The sequence below is a fragment of the Typopeltis vanoorti genome, chromosome 5, assembly GCF_054136105.1.
Source record: "Typopeltis vanoorti isolate ZY-2024b chromosome 5, IOZ_Tvanoo_1.0, whole genome shotgun sequence".
Classification (NCBI taxonomy): Eukaryota; Metazoa; Arthropoda; class Arachnida; order Uropygi; family Thelyphonidae; genus Typopeltis; species Typopeltis vanoorti.
Window position 1 is genome coordinate 166,521,683 of NC_143553.1, and position 22,974 is coordinate 166,544,656.

The window sequence follows — 22,974 nt, forward strand, 5'->3', positions numbered from 1 at the left end:
AGAATGGAACCCCAACATAAGTCGAGGGATGACTCTATATGCATTGTGCAGATAATGGATTTTTATGAGCCTCCTGTGACGAGTCTTATGCCTGTATGGAGATAATGTTGCTGTCACCTCAAAAAGTCAAAAATGTAAGATTGTCTATATTGGAAAACTGACAAATAACAGTGTAATTTGGAAGAAACTTGTTAATACCTAATTAAGTACATCATGATAGTACTACAGTACTATCATTGTATCTTGTTGGTTAAGGGTAGATATCAGGAAATAAGAACAATATAAGTAGATATAACAAGAACATATAATAATGAGTAAATATAAAGAGAATATTATAATATAGTTTTACAATATGTCTCCATTTTAAATATTAGTGGCAGCTTTTTAGATGTGACTGTCTTTTCCTTGACTTACATTCTGTTAAGGGGGTGATGATTTAACTGAAGCATTTGAACAGGTAATTACTCACTGCACTTCTTTATTTATATTATATGAAGAATAACCTCAGTAATATTTATTCTTGTTAGTTTTATTTATATTAAAATAGTTAATGTCTTTATGTGCTGAGTTAATAATACTGCTAAAAAAATAATAAGAATGCTTTAACTATTTGAATTTGAAACACGGACATTATTTTGAATTTATGTTTACATGGACTGCATAGAAGATTATCTGGATATGCATTGTGCATAGTTTCTCAAATTCTGCAAAATATTTGTAGCACATAACAGCCAAAAGGAGATCCAAATCCTTGATAGAAGCACTAAAGATTTAAATCTTTCAAGACAGATGGCCCTGGTTCACTGAGAACAAATTAAACTCTTCATTTGTTTGTCTGAATAGAGTGGATTGCGCTTCTGCATTCTACCCAATAAGCCAAGGATTAGAAACCCATTGTTGTCGCATAGATGTTTGCAGATGACTTTACATGGTAGACTAATTTGTTTTCTGGAGTGAGACATGTTTGTTATTTGATCTTTGTTATAGGCAAGTAAGGTTCCCCTCCCAGAAATTAGTTTTTAACTCCATAACTTCAAGAAAAATCAACTCTAGAACTTGCACTATTTTGGACAATAATGTATAGTGCTGGTGGCAGTTTTCTGCCATGCCCTCTCTCCCAAGATGATTATGAATGTCACTGTCAGTGATGGCTAAGGATGGAGAATGCTTGCCTATCAGCCTTCAAAAAAGTTAGGGTCTAAATGGTCTTACTATTCTCTCAGAGAATAAGATGTGAGCAGATGGATGAAAGAAAACAATTATTTTATTATTGTTACAGTGAAATCTTCATGGAGTCCAAAGACCAATTTGTGAGATCCTCATGCTAGCCATTGTTAATATAATATGTATGTATCTCCATTCTTATTCACTTACAGAACCACTTCTAACAACTCATTCCATTAATTCACCACTATCCAAGCAAAAAATCCAGTCCTTGTGACTTTTGCTAACCATGTTCTTACACAACTTCCACAGATGACCCCCTTCCACCCATTCTTTCCTGTCCTATCACATATTGGAAAGTATCTTCAATATCTACTTTATAAAAAATTTATAACTTAGGTTTCTATTATATCTCTTCATTTTTGCTGTTTAGTTAAAAGTTTACAACCTACAGCCTGTGCTCATAGGAAGAATTGTGTAGACCAGTCACGATTTTAGTTATCTCTGAATCCTATCTGACTTCCATGTTCACCAAGAAACCCGGGTAACCAAATCTCTACCATAGTAGTTCACTTGTGGCTATGTGAATTAATTGATAACTTCCTTTTCTCTTCTTGTTAATATGTTCAACATACAAATATCCTTTTAGTTGTTTTGTTCACTTTTGAACTTCAATTCCTTTCCACCATAACTTCCAAAATCTTAGCTTTCCATGTAATACACAACTTGCAATATTTTTTGTCCCAAAGTGCATAACTATGTACCTGGTCACATTAAATTGACAACTATTATCTTTTTTTCCTCATTGATAGTCTATTTAAGTTAACTTGCTGGATCTTATTAAATCACTTAAGTTTGTCCTTCCCGATTTTGAATAATCAGCAAGTAATTAGATTTGCCCAGTGTAATTCCCTGTATTACTGATGTACAAATTAAATAACTACATAGCTCTGTGGCACACCACTGGTCACCATATAATATATAGTATTATATGATGGCTATCTATAAAATATCATTGCCCTGCAAGACCACTGGCTTGCTTTCTGCTGGAAATCTGAAATGTATTAAAAAATGTCTGTTTAGTTTCTAGGACTCAGTGGATGTGGCGTTTGCACACCAAGGCGCTTGACCGCACGAAGGAAGACTTTATTTCGAATCTAGTCGTCGACTAGAGGAAATTTTTCTAAGCCTTTTTTCAACCAGTTCCCGAGTTAGTCAATCTCTGGCATGGGCAAGCGGGTTTTTTTCTCCCGGAAACTCTGGTTTTTCATCCCATAAACTCAAGAAAATCGGCCGTAGAACTCGCATTATTTCAGACATTAAATATATTGTGTTAGGGACCACGAGATGGCAGCACTTGTTGAGCCGTTTCTCTTCACTGTGTGTCTCTTAATTAGTGATAGCCTTAGACCAGCTATCTCTGATTGGCTGCCAGTGGCGATTGAACTACCCACTCAGTCTCTAAAAAGTTAGATAGGGCTAAACAGCCTCGCCATTTAGCCCTATTTTTTTTTATTCCTATATAGGAATTTAAAAAAAAAAAAAAAAAGCATTAGCTTAGCTGATAGTTTCTAGGGCAAGGTTTTCTGATTATGTAATAATAAGTATATTAAAAAAAAAAATTGTTTTTCCAATACTTCTACAACTCCTAAAATACTGAATGGTTTGTAACTTGCTATCTCTATCTTAGCCTGTTTCCACTCCTTTGTTGATAACAGGCACTGCCAATTCTCTTGCATCCTCTTGTAATATATGGACCGATATTGTATCCAATTCTACAGCAGTATTCACATTAAGATTTTGTAGTTTCTTAAAGAACCTTCAGTTCTTCTACCTCTAATCTTGCATCAGTCCCTGTCACATTTTCTCATTGCAGGATTTCCACTCAGATAAATATACCTACACAAAGTGATCACTCACTAATTCTGGTTCTGTCCTCTCCTTATCAGCATCTTTTAAAGTTATCCTTCTGTATTTATCCTCCTTTACTCTCCACATAACAAAAAACTATTTGGGATTCTTTTGGTCTGCCTGCTAGTTTTCTCTTGTCATTTGATTTTGCTCTCCTCACCATGTTTGGCATCCTTTTTTACTCTTTGTGAGCTTGCTCTTCAGCTTTTTAACCATATACATCCACTTTTTTTTTTTTTGCTTAATAATACTACTTATCAATCTAATTTCAACCACTTTTACCCTTTCCGATTTTGGGTATGCAGTCTGATACTTCTGTCAACATCCCTTGGTTATTTTCCATGCACTGCAAACATTCTTTTGCAGTTTATTATGCAAGTGCACATAGGTGAAAAATAAATAAAATAAAACATTTAATAGATATCTGCAAGATAAGTCAAATAGATTGATATATAAACATTATGAATCTGTGAAATAAAAATAATGCAATGATAAATTAAACAAAAATACTGAAATCAATTAGAACATATTTTTTAACTGTAAGAGTTTTAAAAAATGCCTTATCTAGAAACACTTTTTGGTTCCTTGAATTTGTGGAGCCTAAAAAAATCCCAGACCAGCAGTACCTTTATGACCCATCATAGATATCAGACACTCTCTTCTCCCTCCCTATAATGTTTATATGATATATAAACATTATAAATCTGTGAAATAAAAATAATGCCAATGATAAATTAAACAAAAATACCGGAATCAATTGGAACAATTTTTTTTTTAACTGTAAGAGTTTTAAAAAATGCCTTATCTAGAAACACTTTTTGGTTCCTTGAATTTGTGGAGCCCAAAAAAATTCCCAGACCAGCAGTACCTTTATGACCCATCATAGATATCAGACACTCTCCCCTCCCTCCATCCTGTCAAAATATCTTTCTTGACTGGTTATGCCACACTTTGAGAAAATAGAATTGTAGCATGTAAAAAAAGCAGTTTACACTTTACTGAATGAACTAAAGACTTAGTAATAGAACCTTTTGGACATTTTAGCAAGCACATAGCTGTTGTCAGCATTTTCAGTAATGCCCCTAGAGATGAAACTTTTGTTTCATCTCTAGGGGCACTACCATCAAATGAAATAAAGAACTTAACTACCTCAAACATATCCTGTCCCTTAATGGATATGGGCTCAAGACAATCAACAAGATTTTAGAAATCCACCTAAGATGCCAATTAACAAGCAAGAATTCAAAGGCAAGATTATGATTATCCATCCCATTTGTGATTTCCTAACAGAATCATGTCTTTGCTTTGAAGCTATATAAAAGCAGCTTTTACTTCACTTTACAACGATTTCAAGGTTTTTGTGCAGTCTCTGATCTCCCCCACCCACAGCAAGGAAACTTAGATGAGATCTACAAAATTCTATGCACTTGCAACTTTTGCTACATTAGCCAAACAGTATGTCTAGATAGATCTGTATAATATGTTGTGTAAACAACAACACAAGTCCAGATTGGTCTTTCACATACCAGTGTCAACCACCTAGTACACTGTGCAGAAAATAGAGATATATTGAAGATGTGAATGTATGTAGGCACCCATCAGACAAATAAGTATGAGAATAGGAATGAACAAAAAATGCTGAATCTAGTTTCTGATAATAATCAGAAATAAGTTTGAAGTATTTGACATTGGTTATTTCTATTTAGCCAAAGTTACTCGTTGGTGGATGATGTAGTTACAGGGATATAAACATGGAGAATGTTATATTTTCAGAGACAGAATAGGGATTGTGTATTACTGATGAAAGCAGAAGAATTGCAATGAACAAAGGTTGAAGTTAGCAGAAATGCAGAGAATGGGTGATAATGCAGTTCAGGTTATCTTGTGTGAGATCAGTGATAACAGAGTGAAGTATATTACTGTTGTAAGCCAAAGGATGAAAAGAAAGATTATTATTAACATTTGACCTCCATGGAGTCAGAGACTCATCGTGGGAGGTACATACTATTGCATACGATGCGCATCCAACTGCGCCTTAAACTGATTCAATGTGTCCACATCCACAACATACTCAGGCAATGCATTCCACTCACCCTCCATGCAAAGAACCTGCTCCTCACTCCTCTGTTCACACCCTCCTTATACAGTTTCCAGCAATGGCCTCTTGTTCTACTCCCCTGAAAAATCTCTTCCATGTCTACCTGATAACAATCCCTAACCAGCTTATATGTCTCAATCATATTCCCCCCCCCCCTTCCTCCTATTCACGAGGCTCTGCAACTTACATTCTCTCAATCCTCATACTCCACATTCCAAAGACCACTGACTACCTTTGTGAATCTTCTCTGGACCCTTTCTATTCTAACATATCCTTGTCATCACCATGAAAACACACTGTACTCACTGGTGGCTTGGTGGAATTTTAAATTTGTCATTTCTATTAAAATTTGTCTAGGCATTGCTACTGATCTCATTTAAACAATTTGTATTGGCAAAAAAAATTCTGTAGTACATAAATCAAAAACAAACCAACATTTCATAAAACCCCAACTTTTTTTGACACATCATTGGATTTTAAAAAAAATACTTCTATATGGCTTTTTGAATCATGTTAAGTCAGGGCCAGTGCGAGAGTATCTGACACCCCTGGGCAAAGAAAATTTAGGCACCCCTATACATTGTCTCTATGCAGTAATTAGTGTGTCATTTTTTCGATACCTAAATTCGATTAGTGCGCCTATATACATCTTAAAAATAAATGTTACAGATTTTAAAAATTTTCTATCTATACATTTTTATGGCTAATTATTTTAAAAAATCGCTCACTAATTTAGTTACCGATTTAAAACATTTTACAGTTATTTTTAATGGCATACTACACTACTTCCATGTACACTATGTATATATACCAGGGTTTCCCAAACTGTGTTCCGCGAGAAGTTCCTGGAATTTGTCATTTTAGTTTTTGAGGCATTTTTTATGAATAAATATTTTGTACTGGAAATATTCTGAGGAGAATAATATTCGAGAATATGTCGAAAAGCTCAGACCCAGAACATCTAATATTTGTGTATCGTTAATTTTTACACATCGAAACCTTTCAACATTTGGGAAAGGGAATACCGCTGTTTATTGATCGGTCATAAAAATTGCCTGCAAGCGGATTGTAACAATCAGTGGCATCCTCTGTTCTCAAAACTGAAGGAAATGACATCTGTGTAGCAAATGTCAGTGACCAAGTGGCATATTTTTACACATGGAAATATCCATGAATTATCGTTAATTTTCACATACCGAAATCTTTCAACAATCAGGAAAGAGAATTCCGCTGTTTATGACCGATCATAAAAATTGCCTGCAAGCCGATTACAAGTGGCGGGATATAATATTTTTCGTACAAAATTTAGCTCAATTCTTTGTTAAGAAGTAGAATAATAAAATTTATATTCTGAATATGTTTTATTGTCTTCCAGCTTCGTGATTTTCCTTTAACTAGGCCCCGAGACATATCTTCATTCTTTTATAAAAAAAAAAAAAAAATGTTCAAAAAAGAAATTTGAGAAACGAATTATACTTTTTCCCATAGGTTATTATATTCAATTATTGCATTTGGGTGTACTAATCGAGGGATTGCTGTATATATATTTTGTCATACTCACACAAGCACACGTATTCCTACACATGTGGATATTTATAAAAATATCATTAAGAACATTTATATATAAAAGTTTATATATAAAATTTATTAATCAAAACCAATACATTTTCATACTTATATCATTACTTCTAATATCTGTATAGCAAGAAAATTAATCTTGAATACAAAAATTATGAAAAATTAATCTTTCGGGCTTTTGCTTTGGCAAAGTTTTGAATTAATTCATCTATATTGATTATAGATGCAATTTCATGCTCTATAGATATTGCTAGACCAGTGAGTCGTTTCTGCGCCATCATAGAGCAAGTGTAAGTTTTTGCAAGTTTTAATTTCGAGGAACACTATTTTCTAAATTATTTTTGCATATATATGACAGGACAGTGAGTCGTTTAATGAGAGTATTTTCTGGAATTCGCCTTGCTATTATTTGTAATTCACTACATAAATCTGTTTCGTCAATATAATTTTCCAATATCAAACATTTTTTTAAGCAGTTCTGCTGAAGTAATTTTTTGAAAATCATATATATTTAAAAGAAAACCAAACTTTTCGTTAATTGTAGACATGTGCTTGAATTTTTCATCAACAGATGCAATTGTGGTATCAATAATTGAAAAATAAAAATCTACCTTAAATTTTTGTTTAAAATCTGTTATGAATTCATCCTCTGCTTCATACACAAATTGTTACTTTTTTTTTTTCTAAGTCTACCTTTTTCTTGTTCAAAATTAGGAGTTACACCTAAGACCTCGGCGATTTTTTTTTCCACATCTGTAGCACTTTTCAAATTCATCCTTATTTTGGATTTTCATTAAATTTTTATCATTAATACAATTTATGGCACCATTTATATCAAGGCTTGTATTCTGAAGTTGTTTACTTGTAAAGTTTATTTCAAAAAGTATATTATACCACATTACTAAGGATGTGATAAATTTGAACTTCCTTAAAGTTTTAAGAAGATCACTTGCATCTAATTTCATGGTATTTCTACTTAATCCACATAAACTATCATCTTGAGATATTTTTTGCAGTGCTTCGCAAACTTCGGACAAATTATATTTTAGGGGCTTTAATGAGTCAATTTGACTCTCCCATCGTGTATCACAGACTGGTTTGAGTGTAAAATTACTTGTGTCTTTTGAGGTATTCCCATAGAGTTGAACCAGAAAAAAATACATATAGACAATGTACCACGTCAAAAAATGCTCTGGTATCTAAAGTATTAGCAGTGCAATTCACTACTAAATTTAATGAATGTGAACTACAGGGTACATACATTGCTCTCGGGTTAATATTTGAAATTCGTCGCTACACACCTTTTACATCACCTTTCATGGCGTTATCGTATCCTTGACCTTGTAAATCTTGTATTGGTAATGAAAATTTGTCTACAGTTCCTAGTATTTCATTTGATAAAAATTCTCCAGTGGTATATTTTTTATTTTTATAAGTCCCAAAAAGTGTAAGTGTTCTTTTATAGAAACCGTGCTATTACTAGCGTCTACGAATCGAAGTACTATGCTTATTTGTTCCGTGGGACCAATGCCGGATGTACAGTCAATAATTATGGAATAATATTTTGTGGCAACAACAGATTCTAAAATTTTCTCTTTTATCGCATTGGGAAGATGTTTATTATTTCATTTTGAATATCTTTTCCAAGATAATGCACATATGCATCTTTATCTTTTATTCTTCGAAGATGTTCATTCATTATTCGATCAAACTTGGCTAGAAATTCGACAAATTTCAAAAAATTTCCATTTCCATGCGAAAACAATGTCTCATTTGTTCCTCGAAATGATAAATTTTGAATAGCTAACGTCTGAACTAAAGCAAAGAGTCGTTCTAATACTTGCACCCAATGTTTCTCCTCATTTCTAATAACTAGCAAGTTCTCTTCATCAATGGTTTTCTTTTCTTTTATTCGAATTTCTAATTCTTTCCACTTATGGTAATTTTCAACATGTCTTTGACTTTTTTCATGTGCAGCTAAAATAGAAGCATTTTTCCAGTCCCTCAATCCAGAATCAGCAAGGTTAATCCACCATTGATCAAATAATAAACAGCAGAAACAAAATGCAGAATCTGTAGATTTTGAGTACAATAACCACAGACGCTGCATTGTCTCGCTGTTAAATAGTCTTTGAGTATAATGAGTCATTGAAAATCTTCTATTATTGTTATCTTTCGGAAAATCAAAATTATGAATCTGTTCGGGTCCATGTTCAACTAATAGTTGACGTAATTGATTGAACATTATAATTTAAATTTGTAAAATCAAATTTAAATCCGATCCTTTTATGATCGGATCTGTAGATTTCTCCTTCGATATTTTAATCCAATTTTTGGTATCTGTAGAATTCTCCAATTCATTAATCGAAATTATAGACGAATTATCCAACGAATAATCTTGAAGATTTTCTTCTTGTATGTGATTACGATCTTCTCGGCAAAGATATTTTAAAAATGCACCTTCTTGTTTTTTCAATCTTTATTCCTTTTCCACTTTATGTTTGCAATATTGAAAACCTGATTTCTTTTTATCCATTTTCAAAATCCAGTAACTGAAATATTTATAAATAAAAATAAACTTAATTATAAAAAACGGACTTTAAATTATTCAGTAATTCACAAATAAATTTTTATACATTTACTTAATGAAGTTATTTATCAATTATATATAACTTATAACTATATAACTTATGTATCATACATTTATAATCTAATAATTCAACAGTATTGTTTTCTATGAACATAATTGAAAAATTTCTCAAATGCGTCTGACTTAACGAATTGTGTAAATATTTTTAACACGTTTAAGTATACAGAAAATGAGTGTTCATTGATAGTTACAAACAGGCAGTGTCCAGGGCCGCATTTATACTTTTGGAGGCCTGAGGCGCAACATCATAAGCCTCAAAAATAAGCACTTTTTTTAAGTTTATTGAAAATAAAAGTCAACATTGCCATAATAACTAATTTTAATAATAACTCAATACAACATTAGTATACATATATTTGCATTTTAAAAAAACGCATAAAAATAAATCAGTTCAAATTTAAATTTAAAAAAAATCGACAACTAAAAGTTTTTTTTTTCTGGCTTTGGTTTTAGCAAATATATCTAAAATGATATCATAATTAATCGAGTCTATTACATCTGAATCAATGCATAATAAAGGTAGGTCACTTGTTTTATTTTGGTGCAAGTTGCTTCTTAAATCATTTTTTATTAATTTCAACGCTGAAAATGAGCATTCAGCACTTGCATTTGAAATGGGCATCGTCGAAAATATTTTTAAAATTGTTTCTACGTTCGGAAAAGTAGACCTTAACCCATCGTTTATAAATTTGTAATTGAAGAATTGAAGAATTACATATTTTTAATTGAAGAATTTTCTTCCTTCATCATTATTAAAAATTGCTTTACTTCATCAGTAAATTTTTCTGGATGAACATCAGTCCCATAAGTTTGTAAAATTTTATTAATAGCAGTCTTGTACTTGTCTTGATCTATATCTTTCTTCAAAAAAAAAAAAAAAAAAAATGCCAAACATATCTAATCTGCCGAAATAGCTTTTTGTTCTTTCATTAATTTCCAAAATTAGCTTATCGCAAATGACATTAAAAGTGTTTACAGTTTCTTTCCTATGTAACATAATCTCATTGTTAGATTGTGAAACTTCATCACTCATTTGTTTTTTGTTTTTTTTTTTTTCGTTTTCTGACTCTTTCCTTTTCATCTTTAAATTTTGTCTCATCTGATAATAAATTCGCTTCTTCATTTACAGCAGCAAAACTATTTCTTATATCTAAAATAAAACCAACTAGCTAAAAACAAATTCATATTGGGATCTTGTAGAGATTTACTATTAGCATCTATTTGTTGTAAACTTTTGTCCCACACAACTGTTAAAATTGCTGTTTCTGGTTTCTCAAAATGTTCAGCCAATGATGACCTCTCTAATTTAGAAATAGGTTTTTCATGAGGAGAAATGGATAGTACAAGTAATGCGTCCTTAATTTCTTTATATCTACGTTTATATCCAAAATCTTTCTGTGAAAGATTTCAATTGCAGTGTTGATTGTTGATTTTGAGAACGTTGATTTCGTTTGACAAGCATCATAGTTGCTACAAAAATTCTGAATACCGAAAAAATATTAAAAGGTATGGTAATAATTTAGTATAAGGATAAAAGTTTTTTTAAAAAAAAAAAAAGAAAAGAAAGAATTTAAATGCAATCCAATTAATCTTGCTAATCAAGGTAAAAATTGGAACTTCATCAACTCTAAAGTTCAGATATTCTCACTAAAAATAAAATTTTTGAATTTGCGGTAATAAAAATTGTAGCAAAAATCATTATATTTATGGAATTACAACATAGATCTAAATATAAAACGTTTCAGTTTGCAGTAACATGCATAGTATGCCTCTCTGGTTGACAGAATGGTTAATGTGTCTGCTTTCCAACCACACAACTTTAGGCAAAAGGTAAATTTTGTCGCCTAATGCGAGACCACCTTACTTACTGGAAGCATGGAATTCACATAAAAAGCATATAATATATATATATATATATATATATATCTCCATCTCCAGATTTGATTCTTTTAAGTTGCAGTAATAAGCATAATAATTCCAGCTTTAGTTAACTAATTAATACAAATAGCAGCAGCACACAAAAAAACCTCTGTTATCTCAGGAACGTGTTTCAAAATGATCGCAAGTTCAGTACTCGGCTATCTGTTCTTTCTTAACAGGATTTTGGGAAATCACGGGGTGAAATATTCTTAAGAATGTTAGGGATTAAACTGACCATATATTTAATCTCTGGATTAAACTGCTGAGTCACTGAATGGTTAGTCAATACAAGTCAAACATTTACTAAGAGTAAATTTCCAGAGAAGGAGATTGGAATTTAGTAATATTGATAAGAATAATAAACCAGGTAGTTCAGAAGCGAACACCATCTATGACAAAATGAAACTAGTTTATTTAATTAAAAACACAAAAATACAACCAATTTATTAAATATATATTTATAGAGTTCATAATTAAAAGGACTCTAATATTAATAATAATAATAGATTTCTACAGATGTGTCTCATCTTGTTTTAGTATTATCAAATTATTCTGAAGCATTATGAATTTTGCTATTTTATTATTATGCCGCTAATATTTCTGCAAATGCGGCACTTTTTACAACAAAACTGGCTAAGTTATGTTGAATATATCTGTTCACAAATATACTCAAAATCCCTTTGACCTAATAAAAATGTAGAATGCTGATGAAACTTCATCAGCATTCTATCTGTTAAAATGCAATTACCCCCTCCTGTTAATGGATTATTGTCTTTATATGCACTGTATATGACATTTTGCTTTCTTTCCTTGAAAATAAAATTATATGGGTTGCACATTTCAATTTTAGGAATGTTTTTTTTAATGAACAACAAACGTTGTTCATTAAAAAAAAAACGATGTTAAACATTACTCAGGGTTTCCGATTGCGAGTCTTTTTAATATCAAAAATTTATATCCAATGGTATTTTATCAGAGATTCTTCACCTTTATCTTTTGCTTAAAACTGCAACAGTACAATTACTTTGGAAAAATAACGAATTCAAACAAAAAGAAAGTGCACATATGTTACTAGCAGTATTTTTTTCGTGTGTGTGTGTGGTGGGGGGGGGGGGTGATAATTTTGGGATGGTGTTAGCCATTAAAGGCGAATTAATTCTGTTATGAAAATTTTGGAAATAAAATTTCATTTTGTTGCATGCATCTACACATGTTTCGAAGGATAAAGTGTAGGGAAAATATCACTACTTCAAAACTGCCGCATAATACCGAAAATATGTACATAACAGTTGACTTCATAACTGCCGTTTATTTCGATTTGTAGGGAGTGATTTGGGGAAACCAAGAAAGTTGAAATGCAAAAACCTACAGATTACGTTTATAAAAATTATATGTTACACGATATGATTCAAGATTTACACATGATTCTCTATAAAGCAAAATTTAAAAGTGCAAACCTTGGTGCAATCTGTGAACTAACCTTTGAAATAAGATTATGAATAAAAAGGAAAACTTAATTTGAAACAGAGGGAAGCTGTATTCATTTTTAGATTCAGATTTTCATGAATTTATAAAATAATTGTTTGACAAAAATAATTATCTTCAATCAAGTTCTGGGAGAATTTTAAAATGTATTGGTGATTAAAATAATTAGCCAAAAAATTGATAGTGACATTGATCTTCCATAGTGATACAATATGAAGTGAAGAAAGTATGAAAGGATTTCTTATTTTGCACTGGCATTAAAAACTATAATTATACAATAAAAACAAGCAGCAAAATGAATATAACTCATAGGTATTTAGTCTGATATAACTTAGATTCCGGTTACCGAGCAAACGGCAAGCAACTCCTTTTCTTGCTGTAGGCAACTGAACATAGCTACTAATATGCCAAGTAATCTAGTTAAGTGTTCTTTTCAGCGTGAAGGATTATTGCCCCTTCTAATGGACATGACTGTTAAACTATACTTCTTATCCATGTTCTTTCAGCAGGTAGACAGAATATTATCCAGGTTTGCTGGATGTGTGTGTATGTACGTCCAGCAAAGAAATGGTACGCTTACATACATGAATTTTATGGAATACAGGAGTTCCTGTTAGTTTTATATGTAGCAAAATCTAGCTCCCCGAAGTCTTGGCACCCATAGGTGATTGCCTAAGTTCTCCTAATGATAAAACTGGCCATGTGTTAAGTGCACAAACTTTCTCTTCTCATTATTAGGATTTAATGGAATGGATATGCATAGAGAGGCAATTAAACAAACATTTAATGGATCCTATATTTCATTTCAGTCATAAAGACATCAGGGATCTTAACATTGTAAAAACACACACAAAAAACACTCAAAACAATAAGTGGAAAAAAAAAAGACTAAAAGCCTAATGCCCTGTGAGGAGTGCCCTATAGGTGCTGTTGGGCAGGAAGCCTAAGAAATAGTTTCCTAAATCTTGGGAAGTGTAATGCAACTTTATTTATTAACATTAAGTTTTTTTTTTTGTTTTTTTTTCCCAAATCTTCTGCTGATTCTAAGAAAAGTCTTTCCATTTTATAGTTGTTGCATTGAAACAGTAGTTTTTTCCCCATTTGATGCTGTTCAAGGTATTTAAGGCGTTGTCAGCTAGACCCGACTAACCATAGTTATTGCAGTTCATGTATTTCTTGTGTTCTTCTAGACAGATGTTGGCATATCTCTTGGTTTGAACATAATAAGATAATTTGCAAGAACAAGAAGTCTTGTAAACATCTGGAACAGTCAGGAGAGGGGGAATGGATCCTTCGGAGAGCAGATAAAGGCAGCCAGCTCTCTCTGTACTGCTTTCAAACCTCATTTGTAAGATCTGAAAGCAGTACAGAGATATCCACTCATCCACCTCTCTGCAAGCAAAAAATCTAGTCCTCAATACTCTTGCTAACAACCCTCTGACTTGGTTTCCAGGGATGAGCCCTCGTTCCCTCTCCACCCAATGTGTACTAAAATTTCTCCTGTTTCAATCCTATGCAATCCATTCAGTAATTTGCATCTCTATCATACACTACTTTTCCACCTATCAACCAGTTTCTGTAATGCACAATTCGTCAACCTGTTCTCATAATGACATTCCATAGACCTGCCACTATCTTGCCTCTGGATCCTCTAGAAACTTAACATATCTGTGCTAGATGGAGCCTCATCAAGACTTATGAAGTGGTATAATAACCTTATCTCTGCTTGGCATGATGTTCTTCAATAACCAGGTAATTCTCTAAGCTATTGTAACCGCTTTTACAATCTGCCCTCTACACTTCAACTCCCTGTCTGCGAACGCCTCAAATCCTGGCTTCATCAATTTCATGGAGTAAAATTTCATCAATGTCATACACAGCTACTAATCTCTTTGCCACAATAAATCTTTGAAAATTATCATCAGCAAACAGCTGAATACATCCCCACAGATCACTTCCTGTATCATTAATATACAAATTAAATAGTAGTTGCCTAAGTATAGAGTCCTGCAGCACATTGCTAGTCTTAGGCCTTCCATTGAACCCTATTCCTGAATGAATTGCTATCTGGTATCAGCCACCATCTTATCCACATTGCTACCCTCATATCTGTCCCCATTTGTTAAATTAAAGTTGCCAAGAAATTATATCCATGTTTAATCCTTTATTCAAGTGTAAGCAAACAAAGATTACACATGAAGTATCTTCATGACTAGGCTACTTGTATATAGAGGGTAATGACCTCACATTAATTGCCTTAGTATCCCATAATGCAAAACACACATCCTTTCAGGCGTGTATAATGCTATACTTTATGGGAAGGGCCACTTCATCTATATTCATTTTCTTACTTGTCTCACTAACAAGTGAGACATAGGAAAATTTAAAATTATACACTTGTCAGCATATAATTTTAAAGACACTAACCATAGAGACCACAAAATGATCTATAGGCTGTGAGAAACCATACTGAACTGTGATCATTGTTCACAAGTATTGTGGAAGCTGTTTGATGGAAGCCAGACTGCCCTCTCGGTATCAGTGGTGTTATTCAAAGAATGACTTGCTGTTAACATCATTAGTCTCTAAATAAAATGGTAATATGAAGCTATTATTTATCTTGGTGATTCCTGGATAAAGTAGTTAAGCCAAATGGTTAAACAGTTAAACATGGTATGCTGCTGTTTTAAATGATAATATATATTCAGAAAATTAGGACATGACAACATATTGTGAATGATAGTTTAAAGTGTACAGTTTATATGATTTTTATATGAATCTCACCTGCAGAAGGTTGTAAACCTTGAATGGTGTTAGTAAGTAGGATGGTGGTTTCCCACTGGGTGACAAAAACTGGCTCTTACCTAAAAATTGGAGCAAATGAATTATGAACTCCATACATCCCTACACTTGAACTTAGCCCTTGCCTATGTGTTTTTTGTTGGTCCCATATACGAGAAGTTGGCTGGTCAACCTCTAGTATTTTAGTACCATATATGGGTAGTGGGTTGGGAAAGGAAAAACTTGTTGACATTTGATTTAAAAGCCTGTATGTTGTATTCCTTGGGAAATATATCGGAGGAAGACTGTTCTACAGTGCAGCAGTAGTAGCAGAGATGGAGGAGGAAAAGAAACTTGTTCTGTGGGTTTCAAGGTGTACTGTGAAAGGATGTTGGGCAGCAGCTGTATGTGTTTCAATGGGCTTAGTGCAGAGTGGGGGAATTATTGATCCTGTTTAAGATGAACATTTTCCATGGAAATATTTATAGAATATACAAGTTGCAGAGACTAAACGTCTATGTGAAAGTGGAGGGGAGTGAGTTAGTAAGAGATGGATTATTTATCAGTCTAAATGTTCTCCTCTGTATTGAGTCAAACATTTTGAGAGAACTTTTAGGAGCCCCAATCCAAATATGAGAACATTATTTGATAGCTGGGTGGATTTGTGGTTTGTATAAGGTTAACAGCTGTTTAGAGGTGAAGTGTAACATCTTGAGCAAAAGAGAAATCCTAGTTTTTTGGAAGCTGAAGATGAAATGGTTATGATGTGGTTATGCCTGGAGAGGCCTGATGTCAAGGTAATTCCGAGAAGAGAAATCTCATCTTGTTTGGGAATTTGAGTGTTATCAAAAATAATACTGGGGGAAAATGGTTCTTTTTTGTGGGAAATAAGACAGAACTTGGTTTTACTAGCATTAAGGTGACGAGGTTATCTGAACCCCATTGGGGATGGCTTGGAGGTCCGAATTAAGGGAAGTTGTGGTTGTTCTGTGGGTTGAAGTGAGTTGTGTAGGGTAAGGTTTATCAAATGAAAGGGAGGAGCAATGTCATCTGTTGTGTGATGGGTTGGAGGTCAACTGAAGTAGGTCATTGATATACAGAAGGAAGAGGGTCGGTAAGAGAACTGAACCTTGTGGGACCTCAGCATTAGTTGGATGGTGACAGGATAGGGAGCTGTCTACCACCACACATAGTGTGCGTCCAGACAGAAAGCTGGCAATCCATCTGCAGAAGTCCTGAGACAGTCCAAATTTCTCCATGGCATTTGTCCAGAGATGGGTGATATATGAGAACAGGTCACCTGTTGATCGCATTGATGGAATCCATACTGGTGGACGCTCAATAGCTGTGTACCTTCAAGGTAGAGTAGGAGTTGAGAATTGATGGTTTTCTCTATCACTCTAGAGAGGACTGAGGTGAGTGAGATAGGGTGGTAGTTAGATTGCATAGATTTGTCACCTTTTTCTACTTCAGCATTCAGAATAACTAACTCAGAAACTAATTTTTTTTCTTTTAACTGTTCTAATGAAGTGACTTTTGATGAGGATACATTTTATCCCTTAGATAAGCCTACATGGGAAGGGAGAAAAAAATCTAAATATGTGTGGTTAGGACTACAAGTTGCAGCCAAGGAATTAATCCTTTTATACCTTTTTGAAAATGGCTTTCCAAAGTTTTGTTGCACAGTGTTTCCACATTACAGGACTGTTTCATTTAGGTAGAAAATATCAGGGCATCCTTCAAGCTGTAAAATATGTTATTTATTTTTTAAATACCTTCCTAATAAAATATGGTTTTCTGCTTTTACAGAGAAAACCAGACAGTTTTGGTGCACCTTTTGTTAACTTGTATGGTAAAGAATAACTTCTGCATCACTTCAACCTCAGTATTTACATCTCAGTCTACCTACTCACTGATGAGACCTCAATAAAGGTCGAAACCGGTCTGGGTAGTGACCTTCCCTGCGATATACATGTCCGTAAGGAGATGTGCTTTACATTATGGAAAATATAAGGACATTGATCAGAACTTACTCCACCTTTACTACGAGTCGCCCTAGCCTGAACCAGGTGTTGGCTTATTCTTGGATCCGTCGAAACTTTTATAGTTTCTATATTCGGCTTGGAAATCATGTTGGATTCAATATCCACTTAATTTGTATAATTTTACATCGGTGAAGTGAAGCCTTTTTGGCTCTTTATCTCAGTAATTGTTGGTGCACCTTTTGGCAACTCGTATGGTAAAGAATACTTCTGCATCACTTCCACCTCAGTATTTACACATCTGGGTCTACCTACTCACTGATGAGATGAATGGCAATGCTGTAGCTCATGAAGTTTTAACTGAGGCTTGGCTGTTGCTGTCACCAAGGTCCAGGTTGGGGGGGGGGGCGTAATGAATGGCAATGCTGTAGCCTGTGAAGTTAACTGAGACATGGCTGTTGCTGTTATCCCTCGAGATATGAGCAAATGAGCAGCTCTTCTCGGTGGTGGAGTAAACCTGCCACGATGTAGAGCCAACCAGTTCTGAGAGTTCTTCTCAGTGGCAGGGTGAGCCTGTTACTGAGGGGAACAACGCTGAGTTTTTGGAGTTTGACCTGTACTTGAACATCAACAAAGGTCGAAACCGGTCTGGGTAGTGACCCTCCCTCCATAATGTATAGCGATATACATGTCCGTAAGGAAATGTGCTTTACATTATGGAAAATACTAAAGACAGTGATCAGAACTTGCTTCACCTTTACTACAAGTTGCCCTAGCCTGAACCAGGTGTTGGCTTATGCTTGGATCTGCCGAAACTTTTATAGTTTCTATATATTCAGCATGAAACTCTTAGTCTCTATCTTAGAGTTTCTATATTAGGCTTGGAAATAATGTTGGATTCAGTATCCACTTAATTTGTATAGTGATATATATGACTTGTACAGTTGCAGACAACTAGCACTTATGATTACATAACATCAGCAATTTAGTTTGAAAAGCATGTGTGTTTAAAATACTGTCATTTTTTTTTTTTTTTTTATGTAAACCCTATATATTTAGTCAGACTGACTGCTTAAGCAATTAGAGCTCTGGTTTCAGGCAAGTCAGCCTGGTTGGCTGAGTGGATGTTGCTTTCCAACCAACATCTACCTCCTAAAGACATATAAATGTCTTTAGGAGGTAGATGAACTTCATCACCCAGTATGAGCCTTATTAACCTGCTTATTGGAGACATGAAGTTGCTCAAAAGTTTCCTATTTGGTTTCTCTCTACTGGTTTAGCTACCTTTACTCCACCCTTGTTACTAATACTAATTAGTATGAATTTTTCTCCTGGCTGGGATTCACTATATATTTGTTTAAATCTTTTACTCATTTTTCTATTAATCTGTTTTCTTTTAACTATTAAATTCTTCTTTCTTTCACAGTTGATAATCCATTCCTAGTGAGCTGTTTGTGGAAGAGTTTGAGTAGTACCACAAAGTAAAATATAAGAGCTGTGTACTATTGTTAAATAATGATATATTAACTCTCTCTGATATACCTTTTGGTTATTTAATCTTTCTCATTATAACACACACAACTCTATGGGGGAAAAGCATCCATTATGCATCCATGACTAAATCAATATAGATTTGGCCCAAAAGCTTTTTAAAAGTTTATTTCCATTAATGTACTTGCTATTAATATTATGGAAAGTAAGTCTCTAAGACGACACTTTTCACTGATAAATTGTATCATTGTTTATATACTAGGCTGCTGTGGGGATGTTTGGATACATGACAGAATTGGAGTATGTGGATATACTTCTTACACAAGACATAGAAGCAGAAGGTAACTTTTGTTATTTAACTTATCACTATTTTTAGTAGCTCGTTAAATTATTCACATTTCTGAAATCCAATATTTCATCTTAAATGATATACTAATATTAAAACACACACACACACACAGTGTTTTTTTTAGGGAAGACTATACACAATTGTATGGCTTACCAGCACTTTTATTAACAGTGATATATACAGATGGAGTATCATTTTATTCAACTTTTCCCGAGTTTTCTTCTAAATGAATGTTTCTTGTAGGGCACTTTGTGCATTTGTTTTTAACAGTTCATCTACTTCATTGTCTTTCTATTAAGTTGGGTCATTATAATAAATAATCACTGATATTGATTCTCTTATTGTTGATCAACATGGGATCATCTTGTCTATATTATTAACCTTTGGACAAATGCCATAGAAAAGTTTTAAGGAAGTCAAATAATTGTACTTCATCTTCAAGGCCTATTAAGTTATACTTATCCTGTGGTCTGTCTTCTGACTTTTGCAACTGGATTGATGGCTTTCTTTCCTTTCACACATTACCATCACATGTATCTGTGCTCAAACTTTACTTTTGATGTTGGGTTTCACAAAGATTTCTTAGTTCACAGATGTCTTACTTTCTTTCTTTAATCAATGGCCTCTTCCCATATACCTCTAAGCAAGATGAGCTTTCTCTTCAGGAAATAACTTCAGCCTTTTTAAATCATAAATATACCATAATGTTGTGTCCAATTCGTTTTTTGTACAATGGTTGTATTTTATTCAATCTTTTCTAACCTAACCTTATCGGCTGCGCCCATTTATGTTGTAACTTTTTCTTCCTTATTATAACTATCCTACTGGCTGCGCCATTTATGTAGTATCGCTTCTTCTTATTCACACTTATTTTAAACCTTTGTTGCTTTATCTCCGTAATACACTATCGGGTATCACGAGGTACCTCTGAGGGACAATGGAATTTCCTCGAGATAGAGGCAGTATCAGAGTGTCTAAGATTTACCTCTCGTAAAACGCCAAGAAATTTATTTGTTTCGCTGTGCCACTTAGCGCTATTAGATTATTAAACATTAACAACCAAGAGGTAATCTCTGGACAGTACTTAATGATACCTATCAACTCTGCAGACGTGGCCAAAATATACCCTTTTCAAATATCCCATTTAATATCCCGCATAGGTTCGCATTAATATTTTATAAGCGGTGCATCGGATTCCAGAAATCACAGAAAGTCTTTGTTAGACTCAAAAGCAAGGTTTATTATACTCAAAAGTTGATGCACATAATAACATAAATTAAAATCCCATCTTAAGGGAGTTTCAGACAAGGTATATAAAATTCAAACACTACTATTACAGTAGCTTCCTGAAGTAAGAATTATATTAACCTTCGCTAATGCATTAATCATGAACTATTATCACAATCAATCTAAAACTCCATAGCTCTGTCAGACTACACAAGATAACATTCATATCTTTCACAATCTCTTTATATTTTACCAATTCTTTACTCTAACATTTCCTTAATCTGATTCAATATAAAAGCGAACTTAAACACAACGACAGATAGTAAGATTAAATTCAATATCCCTCTAAACTGATAGCAATACAATCTTATCCTATAACATTAATGTTCCTTTTACATAACATATTAACATGGCACATATTCTGTTAAACACAAACAAAGTCTACTTATCTTCCCTTTTCGGTTCTTTAGTGCTTCATAGATTCACAGGAAACAGGCCTTCTGTGGACAGCCAGGCTAGTTTCTTTTCGTGGAGAATACGGCTGCCATGACTGTAGCTGCCTATTGGGAGCCGTCCGACATCGAGGCACCGTCACCCTCTCTGCCACCACGAGGGACGAACACACAGGAAATCCAGGGGAAAAAAAGCCTTGTTACAGGGTCGCATGACCCCTATATTTTCTCTTTCTTTCTTGGCGATTCTCGCCCCTTTCGATGTCCGGCCGACTCACACTTGCTATTATGTCATGGCGTCCATTCTCTGCCCTGCTTATTGCACGTACGCTAACGTGCGAGCCGCTCCTCCGCGTAACCTTTGGACTCGACCCCCCCCAACTGTTGAATTTGTGCTTACATTCCATAACTCTTTTATACATGTTTTATAATGCTCTGCTAATGTTTTACGCTTTCAATATTAAATTAACCACATTCGTGAATGGCACAGAATACATACTTATTTAACCTTTTCATAACAGAACACACTTGATTTATATATACATAATACTTATTCTACACTTAGAGGCAATTTATTGTATTTATCTCATTCTTTTGTTTGGAAAAGCATGTTAGACTGTGATAAGATTATAGGAATTCATAAATTTCCACCCAATAACAATCTAACAATAAGTATTTGCATTTTTACCATCCAAGAAATTGGGTTTATCTCTTTTGCTCCAATCATTATATTACTCTGAACATTTGTTGATCCTGTACAGATCCCAAATATATACTAGATGAATACTCTCCTTACATTTGGGATGATGTCACTAATAACATTGTAAAAATTGCTCTCATTACAAAACACAGCAGTTAGGTTGATTAATGAGCCTTCTCGACAAACTATTTTTAATGCAGATATCCTATTTTTGGTGTGCAGAAAATTGACTGAAAACAATTAATCTAAAAATAGTTCATTGAATGACAATTTGGTGTAAGTTTATTTTCTTTAAAAAAAAGTCATCAAAAAACAGTTCTCTTGAATAAAGAAGTCATTGAATGGCAATTCGCTGAATATATTCATCAATTACTTGAAAGGCAATCACTTTGTGTAGTAACTATAATCAAGTATTGATAAGAAATAAGCAATAATATACATTTTTCATAACATCACTTCATAGGCCAAAAATGCAAACATTTATAACTTTCCTCTATCTCATCTGTGTGCATAGAGCTGGATTTTTTTCATCCAGCAAGTATTATTTAATATGTTTAAAATTCAAAATTTTAAATATCATCATCAAATTCCTGACATACCCTCAAGGGGTGTACAGGATATGATAGTACTACATGAAAAATTTACATCATTGCTAACTTCCTATCTACAATCATCATCGAATTCCTGCCATGTACCCTCAAGGGGTGTACAGGATATGTTAGTACTACGTGAAAAAAATTGCATCATTACTAACTTCCTATCTACAATTTTCTCCAAATCAGTCTGTTACTTGTCAAGACTCCAACATTATCAGATCTTATATTTCTATCATCTAAGGCACTTTGTACCTTATCGATCCAGCTATATCTTGGTCGTTTTGCTGCAAATTTGGCAGAGAACACTTGTTTTGCTAATCTTTCTTCGCCCATTCTGTTTAAGTGACCATACCACCTGAGATTAGCTCTGCTAACGCATTCCTGGATGCTGACAATGTCAAGTTCTTTCCTAATATCCTCATTTTTAATATGATATTGCCATTGATCTCATCTGTTCATGCCTATAATCTTTCTCAGGACTCATATCTGCGGTCTTTAGTCTTTAGTCAAGTGTTTTATTTCTGACCCACCTCTCAGATTCATAAGTTAAAACTGGTTTGAACAGTCTTGTATACAGCTAATTTAGTGTT

At 33.7% G+C, this 22,974-nt stretch overlaps 1 protein-coding gene across 2 annotated transcripts in view; it reads left to right on the forward strand.

Moving 5' to 3' along the window:
* The first annotated feature begins 328 nt into the window (after window positions 1-328).
* LOC150107036 (protein archease-like) overlaps window positions 329-22,974 on the forward strand; it is a 42,208-nt gene continuing 19,562 nt past the window's right edge. For both annotated transcript variants that reach the window (XM_090393390.1, XM_090393391.1), the window contains exons 1-2: window positions 329-457; window positions 19,323-19,401. In XM_090393390.1, coding sequence (XP_090249516.1) covers window positions 19,335-19,401 — 67 coding nt within the window. In that variant the 5' untranslated portion in view covers window positions 329-457; window positions 19,323-19,334. The remainder of the gene's footprint in view (window positions 458-19,322; window positions 19,402-22,974) is intronic.